General features: G+C 48.0%; 1 protein-coding gene across 1 annotated transcript; it reads left to right on the forward strand.

Annotated features, from left to right (window-relative positions):
- The first annotated feature begins 228 nt into the window (after positions 1-228).
- CCR6 (C-C motif chemokine receptor 6) lies at positions 229-16,494 on the forward strand. The gene is made up of 4 exons (XM_034991924.1): positions 229-510; positions 2,449-2,544; positions 14,609-14,718; positions 14,818-16,494. The coding sequence occupies exons 3-4, from the start codon at positions 14,710-14,712 to the stop codon at positions 15,934-15,936; spliced, it is 1,128 nt and encodes a 375-aa protein (XP_034847815.1). The 5' UTR covers positions 229-510; positions 2,449-2,544; positions 14,609-14,709; the 3' UTR covers positions 15,937-16,494.
- The last annotated feature ends 3,638 nt before the right edge of the window (positions 16,495-20,132 follow it).

A 20,132-nucleotide genomic window follows, 5' to 3' on the forward strand; every position in this document is an offset into this window, starting at 1 on the left:
TGCCATGTGCTGTAAACTTTCAGACTGTAAAATTGTTTATATAAAATGCATAACTGCATACTGTATTTCTTGCTTTTTACATAGCTCACAATGTCTATGCAAATGAGCAGCACAATTCTAAATTTGAGGAAGATCTCCTAAGGGTGAGATCTCACGGGCTTTTTGATATAGGCCGGTTTCTAGAGAGAAGACAAAATGGGTCTGAGCTTCCTAAGGATGACCTATAATTTGGATTTGCTTTGAAACACAGAGGGAATACTGCGGTAAAGATCACAGTGAACACTGGGCAGGCAGTGCGTCCCGGAGTAGCGACCTCAGAGATGGAACAGTTGAACGGGAAGGCTGCTCGGCGGCCACATCTAATGCTCCGTTGATCCATCTCTCCTTGGGGGCAGAAGAGGAGCGCCAAGGAGGAGGTCAGGCCTACGGAGGTTCTCCCACCTTCTACCTCCCTGAGCTCTACTTCTGAAACGGGGCCCGCATCCTGTCACAGGTCTCAGGGTTGTCCAGGTAAGGAGCTGTGACTGAGCCCCTACTCCACGGGTTTCTCCATGTGGCTGCATGATGTCCTTTTCCGCAACATGCCACTTTCCTAGTTTCTGTTTTTGGGGGGCAGTTTCTTAGCAAGATCAGATCTGTTTTTCTTTTCTTTTCTTTTCTTTTTTAGGCAGACCAAGTCCAGGGCTGTAATTTCTATGAAAGGGCTTACTTCTCCACCTGCCTGCCAAACAAGGCCATCAAAGGGGATGTTAGTGGGACTGGGTAGAGAGTGCAGGATGCATGCATTCCCCAATTCCCCAGGGGGCCTGTGTCTTCCTCTGTGAGGGGTTTGAGGCCCCTAGTAGGCAAGTCTTCCAGCAGCTTCCACCCACAGCAAGAAGCAGAACCTCAGAGGTTGGGGGAGGTGGGGAAGAGGGGGAAGATGATGAGTTAAAGGAAGGAAGAAGAGCAAGGTGCTCCCTTTTGTCTCCAACAACCATCAGTCTGCCTCAGGGAAGGGATGAAGAAGGAAGTCACACGGAGGGGTTCCTCTCACACAGAAGAGGGGATAGGGCACCCTACATCGATGGACATCTTAAGCTCTGTCAAAGAGCAACACCTCGGGACTTAGTATGGAGAGATTTTTATTCAAAAGGACTCCTGTCATGTAGGGACAATGGCATTGGGGCTCCCTGTGACCATAAGGTCTGTGAGTGGCTCAGAATCAAACAGAAGAAGGCTTTTCTTCTACAGGGTCAGGGGAAGCAGACTGTTGGGGAGTGGGGGACAGCTGGACAAAGGGAAAAACCTGTTCTGCCAGGAAAAATGACCTACTGTGGTCGGCCAGTTCCCAAGAGAAGCTGACAAGGGGACATGCTCGCTCGGGGTCAGGGACAAGCAGGGTTCAGGGGTCTATGGGAAGGCGTGAAGGCAGACTAGCGTCCAAGCCTGACACGCAGGGTGAGCCCCGAGCAGTTGTGGGCCCCCAGTGAGCTCAGGGAGGAAGCAGAGACGTTCGGCTCTGCGGGCCTGGCAGCCCCAGCTGGTCCGGCCCTGGCTTGCATTGATCTCTGGGTCCCTTTGCTGTAAAACATTTGGTATTTCCTGAGACTCGATTCATAGCAGCACACTCTATGATGACCGACACCTTTATGATTCCAGAACTTTCTCCTTTTTCCTTTCCTTTCCTTTTTTTTTTTTTTTTGCATTTTTTTTTGCATTTTTTAAATCACTCGCACCCAAAAATGATTTCCCCAAGCGAATCATCAGTTGCTACCTCTAACGGCAGGGCACTCAGATCTGTTACCTGCCATCTCATAAAGATCACGTGCCCAGCTTTTAGGGACTTGTATTTATGGCCCAAATCACACAACAATAGCTCATATTCGTTGAGAGCCTGCTCTGCGTGAGCGCTGTTCTCCCTGCTTCCCAGGGACCCACGCCATATTTCTCAGGACACGCTGAGGCTAGAGCCACTCGGCTGTTAATCTGACAGAAGAAGGAACTGTGGAGTCCCCGCAGGGTCAGGAGCCTACCTGCGGGTGCACAGATTTTGGGGGAAATCCAGGCACAGGGGATCCAGGGGCTGCCCTAACCACAGTCTCATGTACCCGTTCCCAAACACGTCTACGCCTTCCCAGGCAGTTTGCAAAGTGTCCTTCCTTGCTCACGGGAAATAATTAGGCAAAGGAGTGAGAAGGTCTGAGCACACACCGTTACCGCAAGAGGAGAAGCTCGAAGTCACTGTGAGGAGCACCGCCACCCAGGTCCTCAGCCTCTCCTCAGCTCCTCCTCAGGCGTGACTCGCTTCCAGGGAGTCATATGATTATTTTATACCCCACAGGATATACATGGTTAACCTTCTGCATTTGGGCAAATAGGCGTTACTTTTAAGTAGGAAGTGGTAGTTCAGCAATTTGCTTTTGGCCAATTCTGGTCTCTCACTGCTTTTCTCTTAATGGCTATTAGAAATTGCACCTTGTCAAGAGAATCACAGCGGTGACGTGAAGCATCACCAGGAGGGGTGTAACAGGACAATTCCCGTCGGGTCACGGCGTTTCTAAGGTGAGCACGGCCAAGCCCCTCGCTTCTTTCAAACTGTCTTCATTTCTTTGATACCTCGCCTGAGGGGCATCAGGAATTCCAGAACACTGGCCTGGTGAGTGTGTTGCACTTGATCAAACAGTCTTGCTTTTGCAAAGACATTGTCTTTCTGGCTTTAGGAACAGGATCGTGCTTTCAAAAATCTCGCTCTTCCTCCAAGGGTGCAGTGAGCGATTTTATCCTAATTGCCTTGCCCTAGAGCGTGGGGGATGGTTTGGGCATTGCTTCTTCCTGTAGTTAAATACCTGCAGGGCAGCGGTCTTCAGTGAAATGCAGTCATTTATTTAACAGAAAAAGTTTGAAGAGCTAAAAACTAAGCTAAGAAATGTTTTGAAACCAATGCAAAATGTGATCTGTGCAATGGAAGATAGTGAGTGGGCATTTTGAGTAGCTGGGGATTGAGTGGGAAGGAGCTTGTAAGGTGTTGTTTAAGAGAAATTGATGGGGTGGAAATTTTTATGAGACTCGGGGCAGTACAGAAAAAGCTCTGATAATGTCTGTAAATGCCATAGTGATTAAGAAGTCAGTGTCTCATGACCACGGAATAATGCATAATGATCTTTGAGAGAGTCTGCCATAGATTCCCCCTGAAGCCAGTGCAGTAGCTGAAACAGGTTGTGGAGATCAGCACTGTAAAGAGATAAATGCAAGGTCTGCATTAAATCTATTCGTGCAATGATTAAAAGTATGGTTTCTGCAAACAAAAAAGAAAATAAAAAAGTGAGCTTCCAAAGAAGCGAAAAAACCAAAAGAAAAAAAATTACAAACCTATATACAAATCACTGGAAAAAACCTTCTGGCTTCTCTCTTAACCGCTCTTATTCGAAAGCAGAAGGAAGCCAGCCTAGAGTTTCAGCTTGGCTGATGTTTATCTAAAAAAGGATAAAACACTGTGTGCCCATGATTCAAATGAACTGAGAAAACATACATTTATTGAATACCTGTAGTTGCAGTATAAGAGATTCTGGTATCAATTAAAAGCTTTGAAAATGTATGTATTATCTAAGATCTTGTGAGAATTTAGTCCTTCAGGAAGACCCTGTGGAGACAAAGTGAATTAGAATGTTAAGAGTGAACAGTCCTCTAGCCTTCCATCTGAAAAATGGGTATGGTGTCTACCTTCAAGGGTTTTTGTTAAAAGAGATAATAGACGTAAAGCAGTGATCCCCATGTCCAGTATGCAATTATAACTTAATTTATAGCACACGCTCACAGTGCTCTCACACACATGCACGCGTATACACACATAGGCTACTTACACTCATAGTCTTATGCACACACACGTACACACTCTTCTTTAGTTCTTGTTCTGTATCTTGTGGGCCATCGCCATTTATGCAAGTAAGTACAGATTTAAAATCTGCTTTCATTTAATTTTTAACTGTTAAACTTGTTATAAACTAAGTTAAAATTTTAGCAGTTTTCCTTGCTGATAATATTTTGATGTCTTATTAATGTTTTCCCCACACTTAGTTTTCTTGGGTAGAGTCTGCCCTTGGCCAAAGGACAAGCAGTGGAAGCGGGTGTGTTGGCTGCCCCTTCTGCTTTTCCAGACCTCGTCTCTTCTCTAGGGGCTCCTACTTCCCGTTTGCAGCCCCTCTGCCTGCCGCCACCCACTCCTGGTCCCGACAGAGAGTGACCAGCCTGAGTGTGTGTCAGTTAGCTGGCCCCAGCTGGGACCCTTGCTGCTAAGAACTTGAAATGTTTCCTACCTGCCCCTGGTCAGGTGACTGAGGAACTCCCAAAGCTCTCGGAGTTCGGGGAACAGAGGCGCGGCAGGGTCCTCTGCCCGCAGGGGGCACGCTGGCCTAGAGGCGGAGTGGAGCGGTGCCCGCTTCCCCTCAACTGTAGCGGGTGCGCTGGTGCCCTTTCCTTGGCTTCCTGCGCTGGCTCGGGTTTTTAGGGCATGTAGTATCAGACGTTCTTTCCTTTTTTAAAGATTTATTTAATTATTTGAGAGAGAGAGACAGTGGGGGGAGGAGGAGGGTGAGAGAGAGAGGGAGAATCTCAAGCAGACCCTGTGCTGAGTGTGGAGCTTGACGTGGGGCTTGATACCATGACCCTGAGATCGTGACCTGAGCCAAAACCAAGAGTTGGACGCCCAACTGACTGAGCCCCTCAGGCGCTCCTGTTCATTTCGTTTTTGAATGACTTAATGAATTAGCTGTTAGTTTCTGAGACTCTTTTGCATGTGGTATCTAACAAAAATTGTACAGGAAGTCACACTCTCTTATTGCAATAAAAATGTAAGTTAACATTTTAAACGCTATTTTTAAAATGTTACTCTAATTACGTAACATTGAATTTTTCTTAAAGTAACACTCTCTTTTTATGGGCAGTAACAAAGTCTTTGAAATGTTAAGACCGAAAAGCAGGGACTAAATGATCATTGACCACGTGCATGCATGTAATCTTGGGGTTGAGCACACTTGCTTTTCATTTAGAAGCATGATATATTCATATGACTTCAAACTTTAAATGCAAGAGTCTCATGAGATTTAACTTAGCGTTACATGCCTCTAAAACAGGAAGGGGAGCCCACGAAGGCGTATCTTTCAATGAAAGTTCAGTTCTGAGCATGCTCGCTATGAGAAGGGAGTCACTCAGGGGTTACTTCGAGCGTCTAATTCTGAGGGTGAGTGGGTCTGGGAAGGTGTCATTGCTCAAGCAAGCAGGGCTCTGAAGAGCCATTGATAAGAAACTGCTGTGTCAGTATCCAAGAGGAGGATGGAGTTAGTGGCATTTCCCAAACTTATTAACCACAGAGCCATCTCCCCCGCAACCTCCCTCCCTTCTTCCCACCCAGAGCCTTCCTGGAAACCACTTTCAAACGCTGGTCTATCCCAGTGATCTGGTCCCTTGAAGCTGGGATTCCCTCGGGAGCAGCCGTTCCCACACATGAATATGGGGGAGAGTAATGTGGACAGTGTGTGGGACCCAAGAGCTGAGCAGTCAAGGCAGACATCCACAGGACCTACAGCTCTCTTCCGACATCAAATTTTCCCCAGGGAAGCACCAGGCGCGTTCCTGGAGGAGCCCCAGACCTTTAGACGTAGCTCACTGGAAACGGGTTTCAGTAACAAATCAACATGCAGTGTTCTGGAGTGTGTGTGTGAAAACACTGTCACAAAGGTCCCCAGTTTATACCCACTCATCATGCAAATAGGAGATCCCTGGGTGCCTAATTCCCGTCCTCCCGTGGACAGTGCCCCTAATTCATAAAATCCCGTTTATATGCAGTCAGGAATGTGGGTATACAGGCATAGTCTGCTTAAAAGCACGTTCAGATGTTTAGATAGGGACACCCAGGTTTCTGTCCCTTGGCAAAGGCCATTAGCGTATTTCCAAGGAGGGCTGGTCCAGGTTCACGGTCGCTGGAGCCCCAGCTGAAAGGCAGGAGGTGCAGCCTACTGGTAAGCCTGCCTTTCCAAAGGGCTGTATCTCCAGAAATTCTGATTCAGTGGGTCCAATCCACCTCCCAGCCACCTCATTTTCGGTAAAGACTCACCCACCTGTGCTTGACAGAGGAGCATCTCCTGAGGGGAATCATGCCATTCTTGCAAAACGGTCCAACCGTTCTTCCGATGCTAGGTCACAGTCTGTCTGTGTAACCTCTGCTAGTGGGAGTGTAAGGCTAGACCCTCTTTCACACGACAACCTTGCAGGTTAGTGGATGACTTCATTCCTACCTGACCCGTCATTGTTTTTAGGCTAGGTGACTGGCGCTCACAGGCGTGGTGACTGGTTGCTTCTCGTTGGCCTGGCCGTTGGGCTGCTCAGGTTTCCGGTAGCGCAATCAGAATTACCGTGGAGTCTGACGGGAGCGGAGTCACTGGACCTATTACCCACCTCATTCTAAACCTTAGAGTTTTACTGATTTGACCTAAAAAACAAATGAATTTTAACAGGATGCATTTAGCGAGCACTGTTTTTAGTTTTCTCTTGCTGTCATAACAAAGTCAGCAGCTTCAGCCACACAGACCGAGTACCTTACAGCTCTGTAGGTCAGGGTCCAGGGCAGGTCTGACCAGGCTAGAATGGAGCTGATGGCAGGGTTGCGTTCCTCTCCGAGGTTCTCAAAAAAGGTTCCGTTTCCTTGCTCAATCAAACTGTGGCCAGAATTCAGCTCTTTGTGGCCGTAGGACTGACATCCCCATTCTTCATGTTGGCTGTCAGGGGGGCCGGTCCCAGCTCGCAAAGGCTACCCACCTGCTTGGTCTTCAAAGCAACGATGGACTGAGTCCTCCTATGCTTTGAATCTCTTCTCTTCCCTCTTCCATCTCGGCTGGGAAAGATCCCCACTTTTAAGGACTCAAGAAGCGACATGGGACCCACCTGGATAATCCAGGGTCATCTCCCCATCTCAGGGTTCAAACGCTTCGTCCTTTTTGGCATGGAAAGGCACGTTTCCCCAGGTTCTGGGGACTAGGGCATGGGGATCTCTGGGGCCCTGCTTCTGCTAGCCGCACACACTGACCCTATCTATCAGACCAGTGTGTCTGTTAGGAAGTGTGCAAGCAGTATGTGATCGAAGAGGGAAAATATGACGTAGATGAAGGTCACCTTCCGTTAGACGCTTGGCTAGCAGATGCTGTACCTGTCATACAGATTCAATCATCTCTCAGTGAAATTACCATCAGATAAAACTCTTACCTTTGATCCTGCTGCTAAGCTTTCATTTTCTATCTGTGTAACTGATTCTTCAAATCCAAGCACAGAACCCCCTATTTTCCCCACTGAATTTTACCCTATGACATTTGACCCATTGTTTGAGTCTGTCCAGAGTTTTTTCACATTGATTCTGTCATCCAATATAATAATTCTAGTTTTAGGCGTCTTGTCATCTTCAGACCTGATGAGCTTGCCTCCTCTATTTTTGGCCCTCACATTCATAGAAATAGCGGGTAGCACAGGGCTGAGGACAGAGCCCAGCATGGTGCCAGTAAGGGTCTTCTACTGGGCAGGCACCCAGCTCATAAACCACCACCTAGATCATACTTCCATGTCTTGAGGACTTACAGATTTCAGATTTAATTACAGATTTGCAGTGTCTACCATGCCTCCCTGCTCTGCAGGCTGGTGACCACGACAAGCAGGCTTGGAGTGTGGGCCCACCCGACTGAGCGCTTGGGGCTTCCATGCCGGGCTGCCCCGGAGCCCTTCCTAACACACGTCAGCGTCCTGCCTGGCATCTGCACCAAGGCGCTGACCTTCTCTGTCTCTGCAGACACAGTCTGTTCTCCGGTGGGACTCCACGGGCCTCAGCCACCGGATCTGGGCCTCCTGGTCCCCGCGTCTCACTCAGTGCCATGCCACAGTGGGCCAGACGTGAGACCCCAGGGGCCCGAGGGGGCCGAGGCTCAGGCAGGTGGTGATAGTGGGTGCCTAAGCCAGCAACAGTTGGCTCTTTACTCAAAGCAGCCGAGTACCAGGCAAGAAGGCTCCTCACTGCAAAACCAGGTTGAACAGAGTAGTGTTTCTAATCACGTCATCATGATTTCCCCTCAGAAGCCTTGAAACTTCCTCCCAAGGACAATTCAGAACAGTTCGTCCCACAGATTCTCTTCATACCAACTGGTTCTGGGGAAGTGTTCGTATTCCCAGCTGTGGGAGAGACAGTGACTTAGGAAATACTCGAATTTCAAAGATAAGCAAATTACATTTTAAGAATTGGTTGAGCCCGGTGCCTTTAGATGTGATCTTCAAAATAAGACCTGGCAAGAATGGTGGTGATAACAAGGATATGCTAGAGAGAGAGAGAGAGAGAGAGAGAGAGAGAGAGAAATGAGCTTTAAAAACAAGGTGGGGCAAGCCTTCTGTGTCCAGAAACTTCACGACTGTGAGTTTGTCAGCTCAGCGAAGAACGGACATGTCCCCACCCCGGTGGATAAGACAGTACACCCCCTCCCCCGCCCCCCCGTTCAGTGAAAAGGTCTTCAAAAATGTCTTCGTGACTTTACCATCTCAATGTTTGGAACAAAGAAGTCCAGAACTCGTTTCTCCAAAGAGGTGACACTTGCTGCCCAAGATCTGAGGTAATTTACTTGCACAAATATGTATAGGCTTGCTTATGGGTTGTGGTGGCCCAGATGCCAATCTGTCACCAATACGATTTCCTCAACATAATTCGCATGATTTTTGTGGTGACGATGGTGGTCTGGGCAGGCTGAATCACTTCCAATCACGCTGAGTGGCTGGCATCCACGGAAACATGACAGGTGTTTTTATTGAGAACACTGATTCTTAACCACAACAGCACTGAATTCACCGCTGTCCAGATTTGTAGATTGTTCATACGAAGCAGGTGCACACACCCCATGCCCCCCAGCCTGGCCTGAGCACCCCGTCCCCAGCGGGGCCTCCCACCCAGCTCCTCGGGTGGACGCCCTCTAGGGAGGCCCTCTGGACGCTGGCCTTCTCTTCGCCGAGAGCCGGCTACTTGTTTTTCTCGGCCTTGCAGGATTGCTGTGAGGGTTGCGTCCGTTTACCCGACGGCTGCTTGGAGCTGGAGCTGACCTGTGACTCATCCTCGTATCCCCAGCATCATCCTCAACAGAGAGCTCATAAGCCTTTGTTGAACGGAATTGAATTTGAATTCAGAAGACATTATAGGTCATGGTGTGGTTAAAGAAACCATTTCTCTGAAGCAGGGTTCCAGCTGGGGTTCCAGCTGGGGTTCCAGCTGGGCACCGTGTCCACAGCGCACGGGTACGTCCCCTTTTCACAGCTGCTCTGCTGCCCGCTCCCTCATTAGCCACGAGCCTCCGTGTGACCCGAATGTCGTCGTGCTCCACCCCACCGACCCCACCTCACTGGGAGCCCATACGGCCCCCTCAGCTTGCCATGCGGTCCGTCCCCTCAGTCCCTCCAGCAGCCCTGTGGCCCCCGGCTGTGTCTGCCCCTCTTCCCTTCACCTGTCCCCCACGACCCCCAGTCTGTGCTTTCCCTCCTTCAGGGGCTGCCTCAAGTCCTGCCTTGCTCATGAACCTGCACACACCCCTCCGTCCTTGGGGAGGACTCTGACCTACGGCACCTATTGTCTTAACCAGCACGTTTGTATGGACCTGTGTGCAGTTATTTTATTCGCTCTCTCGGTATAATTTACATACAGTGAATGTCACCAACTGGAAGTATCTGAGTCAATGGGTGTTGACAAATGCACATCAACAACACAATCCTGATAGGGAACATTTCCATCACCCCGGAGAGGTCTCTGTGCCCCCTTCAGCCAATGTCTTCTCATCCCTGACCTATGACAATCACGGACTTGATTTCCGTCACTCCTGTTTTGCCTTTTCTAGAAGTTCGCGTAAATGGAATAATGCCATGCTTGGTCCTAGATGTCTGGATTCTTTACCCGGCAAAATGCCTTTGCAATTCCCCCCCATGGAGCGGACATCAGGACTTTGTTCCTTTTGGTTGGTGGGCAGTGTTCTGTGATATGGAGATGGTACGACTTACTTGTCTGTTCACCTGCTGATGGAAGCTTCGGTTCTTTCCCATCCAGAACTGTTACATATAAACCTGCCGTGAACATTCACGTACTAGTCTTTCATTTTCACTTCTCTCGGCTAAATACGTAAGAGTCAGTTGCTGGTTCACATGGTAAGTGCATGTTTAACATTACATTACATCGCCCCATGGTCTTCTCAAAGTGGCCGTGTGACTTCACATTCCCACCGCTGGGGCCGAGCGCTGGCCAGCTCCCATGTCTCCATCCGCGCCTCCTGTCTTGTCCACCTCTGACTTTCAACAATCGAGTGGGTGACAAACGGTATCTCATTGCACTTTTAATTTGCATTTCTCTAATGACTAATCCATTGAAAAAGTTTTCTGTGCATAATTGCCACCCATGTATTTCCTTTGGTGAACTCACTTCACATTTTTTGCCTGTTTCTTATCAAGTTGTGTCTTCTTGATGTTGAATTGTAAGAGTTCTTTGTATATTCTGGATACAATTCATGATCAGATACAAGTTTACAAAAATTTTTTCTCATTCCATGGTCTGTTTTTACTTTACTTTTCTTTTTTTTTTAAAGATTTTTATTTATTTATTTAACAGAGATAGAGAGAGAGCACAAGTAGGCAGAGCGGCAGATAGAAGGAGAGGGAGGAGAAGCAGGCTCTCCGCCGAGCAGGGATCCCGATGCGGGGCTCGACCCCAGGACCCCGGGATCATGACCTGAGCCGAAGGCAGCCGCTTAACCAACTGAGCCACCCAGGCGCCCCTGTTTTTACTTTTCTGAAGTGTCTTTCAAAAAGCAGAAGTTCTAAATTCTGATCAAGTACAAATTTTTTAAAAAGATTTTATTTGTCAGAGAGAGATAGAGAGAGCATGAGCACAAGCAGTGGGGAGGGGCAGAGGGAGAAGCAGACTCCTTGCTGAGCAGGGAGCCCAACATGGGGCTTGATCCCAGGACCCTGAGATCGGGACCTGAGCTGAAGCAGACGCTTCACCGATTGAGCCACCCAGGAGCCCCTTAAATTCTGATCAGTTACAATTTATCAATTATTTATTTATTTTTTATTTTTTTATTTTTTTACAGTTCATGCCTTTTGCAACTTAGATAAGGAATCTCTACCATTCCCAAGGGCACAAAGATTTTCTCTTCTGTTGTCCTCAGATGTTTTATGGTTTTGGTTCTCACATTTAGATCTATAATTCGTTTTGAGTTATTTTTTTGTTTGTAGCATGAGGTAAAGAAACGATCAAACTCTTATGCATGAAGTTGTCCTAGTACCATTTATTGAAAAGACTGTTATTTCCCTCTTTAATTACCTTAGCACCCTTGTTAAGAATCAGTTGGCTATTGATGTATGGGTCTATTTCTGGACTCTATTCTGGTCCATTGATTTCTGTATCTATCCCTTTACCAATACCATGTTGTCATGATTCCTATGTCTTCATAGTATGTCTTGAAATCGGGTAGTATGACTCTTACAATTCTGTCCTCTTTTCAAAATGGTTCTGGCTCTTCTAAATCCCTTGGATTTCTATATAAATTTCAGGATCAGGCTGTCAGTTTCTTCCAAAACCCTGCCACCATTTTGATTTGGATTATGTGGTATCTGTAGATCAGTTTGGAGAGAACCAACATCTTAATATTGGATTGTTTAATCTGGAACCTGATACACTTCTCCTTTAACTTAGATCTTAATTTCTTTCAGCAATGTCTTATAGTTTTCAACATGGAAATCTTGTATTGATTTTTAAGATGAAGTCATAAGTATTTTATTTCATGTTTTTTGATGCTATTATAATTTTTTTTCCAGTCTCAATTGCCAAATATTCCAGATATTGCTAGGTCATAGAATCACAATTGATTTGTGTATGTTAACCCTCATCAGTGTATTTTTCATTTTATGTGTTCTGTATTTCATCTATAGAACATTTATTTAGGTCTTTTATATATTTTTTGTCATTTTCTTCATCATATGGGTGCTTACCTCTACTTTCTTGAGTATCCGGAGCATACTGATAGTAATTACCAGGGCAGGTTTTTCAGTTGTCTCTGTCATTCTTGTTTCTTCATGTCATTATGGGCCATATTTTCCTGTTTCTTCAAAAGTCTGTGTCATGGTCAATGTGAGAGGCTGTAACAGATTTCCACAGACAGGGTAGCTTGAACAGGACACATTTATTTCTCACAGTTCTGGAGGCTGGGAAGTCCAAGGTCCAGGTGCCAGCAGACCCAGTGTCTGGTGAGGACCCCCTGGTTCAGTCTTCTTGTCCTCAGGAGGCGTGGAGCAGAGAGGAAGCAAGCTCTCTCTGTGTCTCTTCTTATGAGAACACTAATCCCATTCATGAGAGGAGGCACCACCTCTAAATGCCACCGCCTTGGAGATTAGGCTTCAGCATATGAATTTTGGGGAGATACAAACATTCAGCCTCCAATGGTCTAGACATTTTTGTTTGGATGCCTGACATGAATTTTACATGGCTGAAGGCTAGAATTCGTTGCGTGCCTTTAAACAATTTGGGGCTTTGTTCTGGGATGTAGTTATGTTATTGGAATCAGATGGGTCATCTGAGACTGTCTTTCAAACTTTGTTGTGGCAGGTCCAGAGTAGTGTTTAAAGTAGGATTATTTTAGGTGCATTACTCCTCAAACGGTATTGTTCTGAGGATGCTGTCCCATGCCCTATGACTTAGAAGGTGCTGCTACGCCTTCTGTGGGAAAGAATTATTTTAGCCCGCAAGGGATCTGAGGATTTCTCTGCCTCTCCTTTCTCGAAATGTTCTTGCATTGCTTCCTCTCAAGGACGCCTCTCTGCAGTTCTCCTTTCTCTGTGTGTAGCTCCCTCCTCTCCCATACCTCGTCTTGCCCTGACCTTCCAGAACCCTGATCCCTGTGTCCTCAGTGAGGTCCCCATTCCCTGTTCAGGTTGTCCGCATGCTCTGCAGTTGGAAACTGCTTCCTTGGAAGCTGGGGGCTTCCCAGAGCTCAGGTCATAGCTCACTTCACCTGTTCTCTTCTGGTCAGGGACTTTACTCTTGTGACATCTGTTGCCCAATGTCTGAAAACTGTTAACATATTTTACAGGTTTTTCTGGTTGTTTAATGCAGAAGAGTACATTTGGTTTCTGTGAATCCATCATGGCTAGAACCGTAAATCTTGTAGTCCTGTTTGATTGACATGTTTCATTTGATAATCGGCTTGATATTTTTATCTCCTCATATGCTTTTGCAACATCAAGGCTTTGTGTTGTGGCTTTTCTGCACGCCCTAAAGCCCTCAGTGAGAATGCACAGCTGCAGGTCACTGCAGAAGCGCACAGGTGACCCCCGCTCCCGCCCCCAGTGTCATGTCCAGAGCAATTGCTGAGAGGCAGCAAAGACTCGCTCTCCAAGTGATGGCTCCAGGCATTAGGGAGGAAATGGGGTTGGGGCCACCTGATCTGTGACTGTGTAATCAACACAATTGAGAATCAAGTGATATGAGAAGTATGTTCAGAAAATCCTCAGGGTGAGCTTTGTGTAATACTGACTTCCTCCCCAAAATGTCGGGCATCAATATTGACCGTGTAGGTGAGGACTGATGAACTTCTTGAGCTGGCCCCATTCATCATCCCCTGGGCATTCCCAGCACATCACCTGCTCCGTAGAGCTTGGTTGGTAACAGTCACCTTGAACCAGAGGGGTCGGCCACATTGCTGCTGCACAGCTCAGTACTCGCTATTCCTTTCCACCTGCTCGCCTTCTCTGCCATCCCTTTGCCTGCCCCACGCCCGGTCTCCAAGGACCGAGGGGGCCTGTCCACCGAGCCATCCTGAACCACACTAACCTTGACCTTTCTTCCCCCAGCCTGGTTTCCGACGATTATGATGTGTCTGCCCCAGCAGGTTGGTGCTTGTTAACTCTAGTGCACACTGACAATATCTGTGTCTTGTAGGAAATATATATATATACGTTCCTACCGCCTTTCAAGCCAGAGAACCTTATTCAGCATATCTCGAGAATGACTCCCATGCTCAAACTTTAAAAAATTCTACAAGAGATTCTCACATGCCCAGCTGGGTGAAAAAAACTGAATCATACTCTAAGCTATCTATAAATCATAAGTATTCTAGACACACTTACAGTTCTGTGGATTTTGTTCAGTGGAACCCTGTTGAGTGTCATTAAATATGCATTTTGCACCAAGATTTCTGTGCAGATCAGAACCTGTGGTTTTGCTGGTATCTTCCTTCTTTATACCATAGATCAAGGATTGACAAATTGTAGCCATGGCAACCAAGTCTGGCTGAGCCCATTCATGTGTGAAGTTGTCTCCTGTTGGTCTGAAGCTGCCAGGGCAGATTCCAGTCGTTGGGACAGAGACTATAGGACCTGCAGAACCTAAAATACTTACAGTCTGGTCTTTTGCAGAAAGAGGCTGCAGACCGTTGTTCTAAATGAATATTTTCCTGCAAAATAGCACTCCGTGCACCCTTTGTGTCCAAGTGAAATGGAATGCTAGTAACATAATTCTTGGCTCCAGAATACTTGTCTCAATCACAGTGTATTTGCTTTCTTTCCTCCTTAGATCCACTCCCCACCCGTTACCTCTGCTGGTGAACCAGAGGGGTTGAACGTCCATCCCCTTCTGTACCAGGCCTGCCATTTCTGCGAAGAACAAGCACCACAATGAGTGGGGTGAGCATCTATTTTATTTCGGCTAGGAGTGTAATTTCGGTCAGCTGTGGCTACCTGCAGATTGCACTACAACTAACTCTACCTTTGTTCACTTTCCAGGAAGCAATGAATCTCAGCACTGTCTTCAGCTTCAGTGAGGACTATTTTGGGTTGGGTAATAGTTCAGATTATTCATTTGATGATGACACCTTACTGTGTTCCCTGCAAGAGGTCAGAAAATTCTCTGGGCTCTTTGTGCCCATGGCTTACTCCCTGATATGTGTCTTTGGCCTTTTGGGCAACATTTTGGTGGTGGCCACCTTTGCTTTTTATAAGAAAACCAAGTCCATGACAGACGTTTATCTCTTGAATATGGCCATTGCCGACATCCTGTTCGTCCTCACCCTCCCGTTCTGGGCTGTTAGCCACGCCACGGGTGAGTGGATTTTCAGCAATGCCGTATGCAAGCTGATGAAGGGCATCTACGCTGTCAACTTCAACTGTGGGATGCTGCTCCTGGCCTGCATCAGCATGGACCGCTACATCGCCATTGTGCAGGCCACCAAGTCGTTCCGGCTGCGGTCCAGAACCCTGGCGCACCACAGGATGATCTGCTTGGTTGTATGGGTGCTGTCGGTGCTCATCTCCAGCTGGACGTTCGTGTTCAACCAGAAGTACAGCGTGCAGGGCAGCGATGTGTGCGAGCCCCGCTACCACGAGGGCTCCGACCCCATCAAGTGGAAGCTGCTGATGCTGGGGCTTCAGCTCTTCTTCGGCTTCTTCATCCCACTGGTGTTTATGATCTTCTGCTACATGTTCATCGTCAAAACCCTAGTGCAGGCTCAGAACTCCAAGCGGCACAAGGCCATCCGCGTGATTATTGCGGTGGTGCTGGTGTTTCTGGCTTGCCAGATCCCCCACAACATGGTGCTCCTGGTGACAGCCGTGCAGCTGGGCAGGATGAACCGCTCCTGCCATGGCCAGAAGCTGCTGGGCTACAGCACCAACATCACCGAGGTCCTGGCCTTCCTGCACTGCTGTCTCAACCCTGTGCTCTACGCCTTCATTGGGCAGAAGTTTAGGAGCTACTTTCTGAAGATCGTGAAGGATCTGTGGTGTGTGCGACGGAGGCAGAAGGCGCCGGGCTTCTCCTGCTCCAGGCTGTACTCGGAAACCTTCACCTCCAGGCAGAACAGCGAGACCGTGGACAACGAGAACGCGTCGTCCTTCACCATGTGACTGGCCTGGAGCGGGCGGTGCCCGGGGGCTCGGGGACGGCGGACGTGCCCTCGGGAGCACTGTCCTCTTGCAGCCCTGAGCCCCCAGGGTACCCTACAGCTGGCGTTCCCCAGAGCAGGCCCCGGGGAATGCGGAATCCGAGCCAACCGTGCACAAGCGTGGATGTTTTTAGGAATATTCGTGAAGCAGCTCTAGAGCACGGTTTCTCCTGATCACAGCAAAACGCACAGGGTTTGGAAAACCAAGATGGAAAAAAATCACTTAAGAGCCCTCGCACAGCTCATTTCAGGCAGAAGGTGAAACATTTCATCCAAGCTGGAAAAGTGGCGTGGGGAGATGGACAGCGGCTGGATACGCACTGGTGTTGATTGTCACCACGGATAAGGCAGATCAAGTGGCAACAGGCCATCCGGAAAGTGTATGTTTGCTTTATTTCCCCAAGAAAACGTTCTCTGTAGTCGGTAATTCTCCCCAAATCTGGTAGAGTTCCATGAAGCCGCATAGGAACAGCATACATTCAGCACACAGAGGGGCTTAGTAACTATGTGTTATACAAATCGGAGTGGACGTGGGGTTATAGCGCAGTTTAGAGCGTAAGGTGTTTAAATTATCTTCTTTTAAAAAATGCAAGGAAGCTTCCCCGAGACAACACAGAAAGAGCTTTTGTCCCACGTCCAGAAACAGAAGCAGCACAGAGAGGACCCTTGTGCCCAGGGGTCGGCAAGGAGGGTCGGCAAGGAGCTGGGGTCCTTCTCTTCCGCTGCTGACTTTAAGGTGGTTTTACCCAAAGTCTGAGGTTGATCATGGAATCCAATTTCTAGCTTCTAGAAAGTTCCTAGAACTCAAGCTTTGAGAGTGCTTTGTAAACACATGAACACAAGTAGAAAAATAAAACCACATTACAAAAATGTATTAGAAGGTACTGATGTGAATTACAAAGATACCGACATGTATAATCCTGAGAAATCTGTTCTTGAAACTTTCTATTGTTCTTGTAAGCTTGACCTGCGTCTCTATATGAAATTCAAAGTGATAGCTTAGGATTCAAAGTCTGTATGTTTCAAACATAGTTTTGGCTTTGCAAAATAAAGCTGAATCCGTGTTCTGACTCGGAGACAGAGGTGTTCAGAGGTTGCGCATCCTTCCAGCTTATGAGCGTTGGACTCCGGCACTCAAAACACAGGGGCTGTTACTCAGACGCTCCTTGTAGGATCGCCGATGCGCCGAGAGAATCTGTGGAGATAAGTTTGTGTCTCTAAGCAGGCACGGAAACTGCTCGCTTATTGTGGCACAGCTGGAAATCAGCTCTTCTGTATAATTTGAATTTTCAGATAAATGAAGCTTACTTCTTTATGCAATAACCCATTTAATTTCATACTGAATAAAAGTGTTTCCGAAATACAATACATAACTTTATTTTGTTCAATATCATCGTTTCTTGCTGCCTTGAGCATCAGAACAGGCACATCCGTACTGTTTGGTGTAGCAATGCATCGACGACCTCTGGAGACACAGAACCGCGTGGATTTTGACCCTTTATTAAGGGGCTCTGGATTCTTCTTTAATAGTTCTGGTATCTTTTTTTCATTGGGTTCCCCAAATCTCCTCCCACTGACAGGCTCTGGCTGGACCTTACATGTGTCTGCCGTTAACCGTCCTCTTCCCCTTTGCAAATACCATTCTACTATGGTTGAGGAACCAGCTCTCTGCTCTGGTCAGAGCTGTCTCCCTAGGGGCAGTGACTTAGGACTTGCCAGTTTGTTATTAGTAAATTGCTTGTATACACATGCTTACATTTATTACATACTCACGTGTGTGTTTACATATGATCACAACTATTTGTGCTGACCAGAAGACAATTTCTCTTGGTTCCTGTTACAAAGTAGTTGGCCAATTATTTCTAGATAAATGAGATTTTACTATACTTTGTAAATCTCAAACGAAGGTGAAAATTCAGGCACTGTATCACCTTGCAAATGACAAACCTACATGACAGGTGTTTAAGCATCACCTTGCAGACTGCATTCTTATTTGCTTCTGAACAAATAAGCTAGTTTTAAAATGAGGCCAGAAAAGTACAATATTTTCAAATCCCTTTAAGATTTTTGAGAATGTGTGCAAATTCCAGAGACTCTGGAGGTGTAGGCACAGAGAATCTGGTCTAAATGACTACGGAGTTTATGCTAAGAGTATACCAGTGCGTTATTTGGGAAGGTGCCGTAACAAGATATCCCAGACCCAGCAGCTTGCACCATAGACATTCACTGTCTCGCAGTCCTGGAGGCTAGAAGTCTGAGGTCCAGGTGTGGGCAGGTGTGTGCAGGTGTGTGCAGGTGTGGGCAGGTGTGGCCTCTCTCCCGGGTGTGCAGACATCCACCTTCTGCCTGTGCCTCACTGGGTCTTCCCTCTCGGTAAAGGCCCCCTCTCCAAATACAGTCCCAGGCTGAGGAACTGAAGGCCAGGACACAAGCATGTGAATTTGGGGGACACAATCCAGCCCATAACCATGTTTTCTGCAGGTGGAGCAACTTTTCATATTAAAGTTCATTTCCAATACTTGAGAGTTCTTTCCCAGGTAGTTTCCTCCTTTCTAATAAGGGGTGTTCCAAATGTCCATTTCCACCCCAGCTTCTCAGATTTTCAGAGGCGCATCCCCACGGAATGAAGGTGAGAAAAGACAGCGGCCGTCTGGGCTCAGACTGCACCTGCCACTGAATCTGTGCAGTAACTGAGGCCCAACACCCACCCACCGGGGCAACACGTCCTCTGAGCAAGGCTCTGAGCCACGATTCTAGAGGCCAGTCTGCTACCCTGGGTCCCAGCCTCGGGCTCCGCAGCAGAGTGTGGTGCAAATTTCCCCAAACCCACCTCCTCCGGGCATGCGGCGTGGGGGGCAGCTGTGGTAGCAGGTGGCGGCGGCAGTGCCGTGGGACCCTATTCTGCCCCCCGTGTGTTTAAGCAGGGCGCTCCTGCTGCTGAGGTCAGGTGGCCTTTGCTGTGGTGACCCAGTTCTGGGAGCACCTCAGATCCTCCCTCACGACGCCAGGAAGAGCGACGATGTTCCACGTTTACTGCTAGACTAGTGGGTTGTCCTGCCCCCCAAAGTCCAACTGCTATGACTAGCCTACACTCGGCTCGTGGCCCTACAGGTACCCTGACATGCATGCTGTCTTGTGATCAGAGATTTCACAGCCCGGAGGCTGCAGCATGCCCAGCTCAGGACGATCTGCTATGACTGGCTTTCACATTTCAGGATTCAGACATACACCTGTGACTCGGCTGCCGACTGCCAGCTTGCATTCTTATGTTTTCCTTGGTTGCATTTGCTAATATAATCCTTTTTCTGATGTTTTATTGAGGGGATTCCATAAGATGGCTGGAGGCAAGAGCTGTATCTTCCTAATCCCTTGGTTGATTTCTCTTTTGACTCCAGGTAGACAGTCCAAGATGATCAGTACGATGCTATTGTCCTCAACTCCAGGCCGTCTTCTTGGTGCAAGAGAGCTGCGCTAGCTCCCTCCATCACATTTCTGTCCCAGCCAACAGAAAGAGGAAAAGGGGAAAGCAGGTGTCAGGTGGCCTGGTCTTTAACGGGACAACCTGTAAGTTGTGGGAATGGCTTCTTCCAACCTATTGGCCTTTGCTTAGCTACAGGGTTACAAGCAGGCGGAAGAAAGCTGGGGAAAACTCCTAAAGTCCTCCACTGGCTGTCCGCGTGTCCACGTCCCTGTAAAAACAGTGAACACACAGTAATTCTGTCACTATGTGAGATGGGAGCAGGGATGCCAGGAAAAGGACCTTCAGGGGGAGCAAGGACAAGTGGACCGGGTGGGTCCCTTGAAAAAGGAAGGAACAGAGGCCGTGCCTCTTAAGGAAACAGGTGGAGCCACGCAGGAGTCTGAGCGCAGGCAGAGGCGGGGTCTCAGCTGGGGCCCCAGCGGAGGGTGATGGAGGCGGCCGGGAGGCCCAGCCCAGCAGCTTCCCCCACCACATCCCAAGGAGGAGCCCCCGGGGAATCCGCGCTGCTCAGTCCACAGTTTCAGAGCACCGGGTTTGGAAAGAGCGTTACTGTTTTAATGAGGAATTTTCATTCCTCTGCCTCCTTTTGAGAGATTACCTGGGTTCTTGAGTTCAACGTGACACTTCGCGATCCTTTTCCTGAGCCGGGCCTGCGGGCAGGTGCACCTGCGGCAGAC

Source organism: Mirounga leonina, unplaced genomic scaffold, assembly GCF_011800145.1.
Source record: "Mirounga leonina isolate KUSES-001 unplaced genomic scaffold, KU_Mleo_1.0 Mir_54, whole genome shotgun sequence".
Taxonomy (NCBI): domain Eukaryota; kingdom Metazoa; phylum Chordata; class Mammalia; order Carnivora; family Phocidae; genus Mirounga; species Mirounga leonina.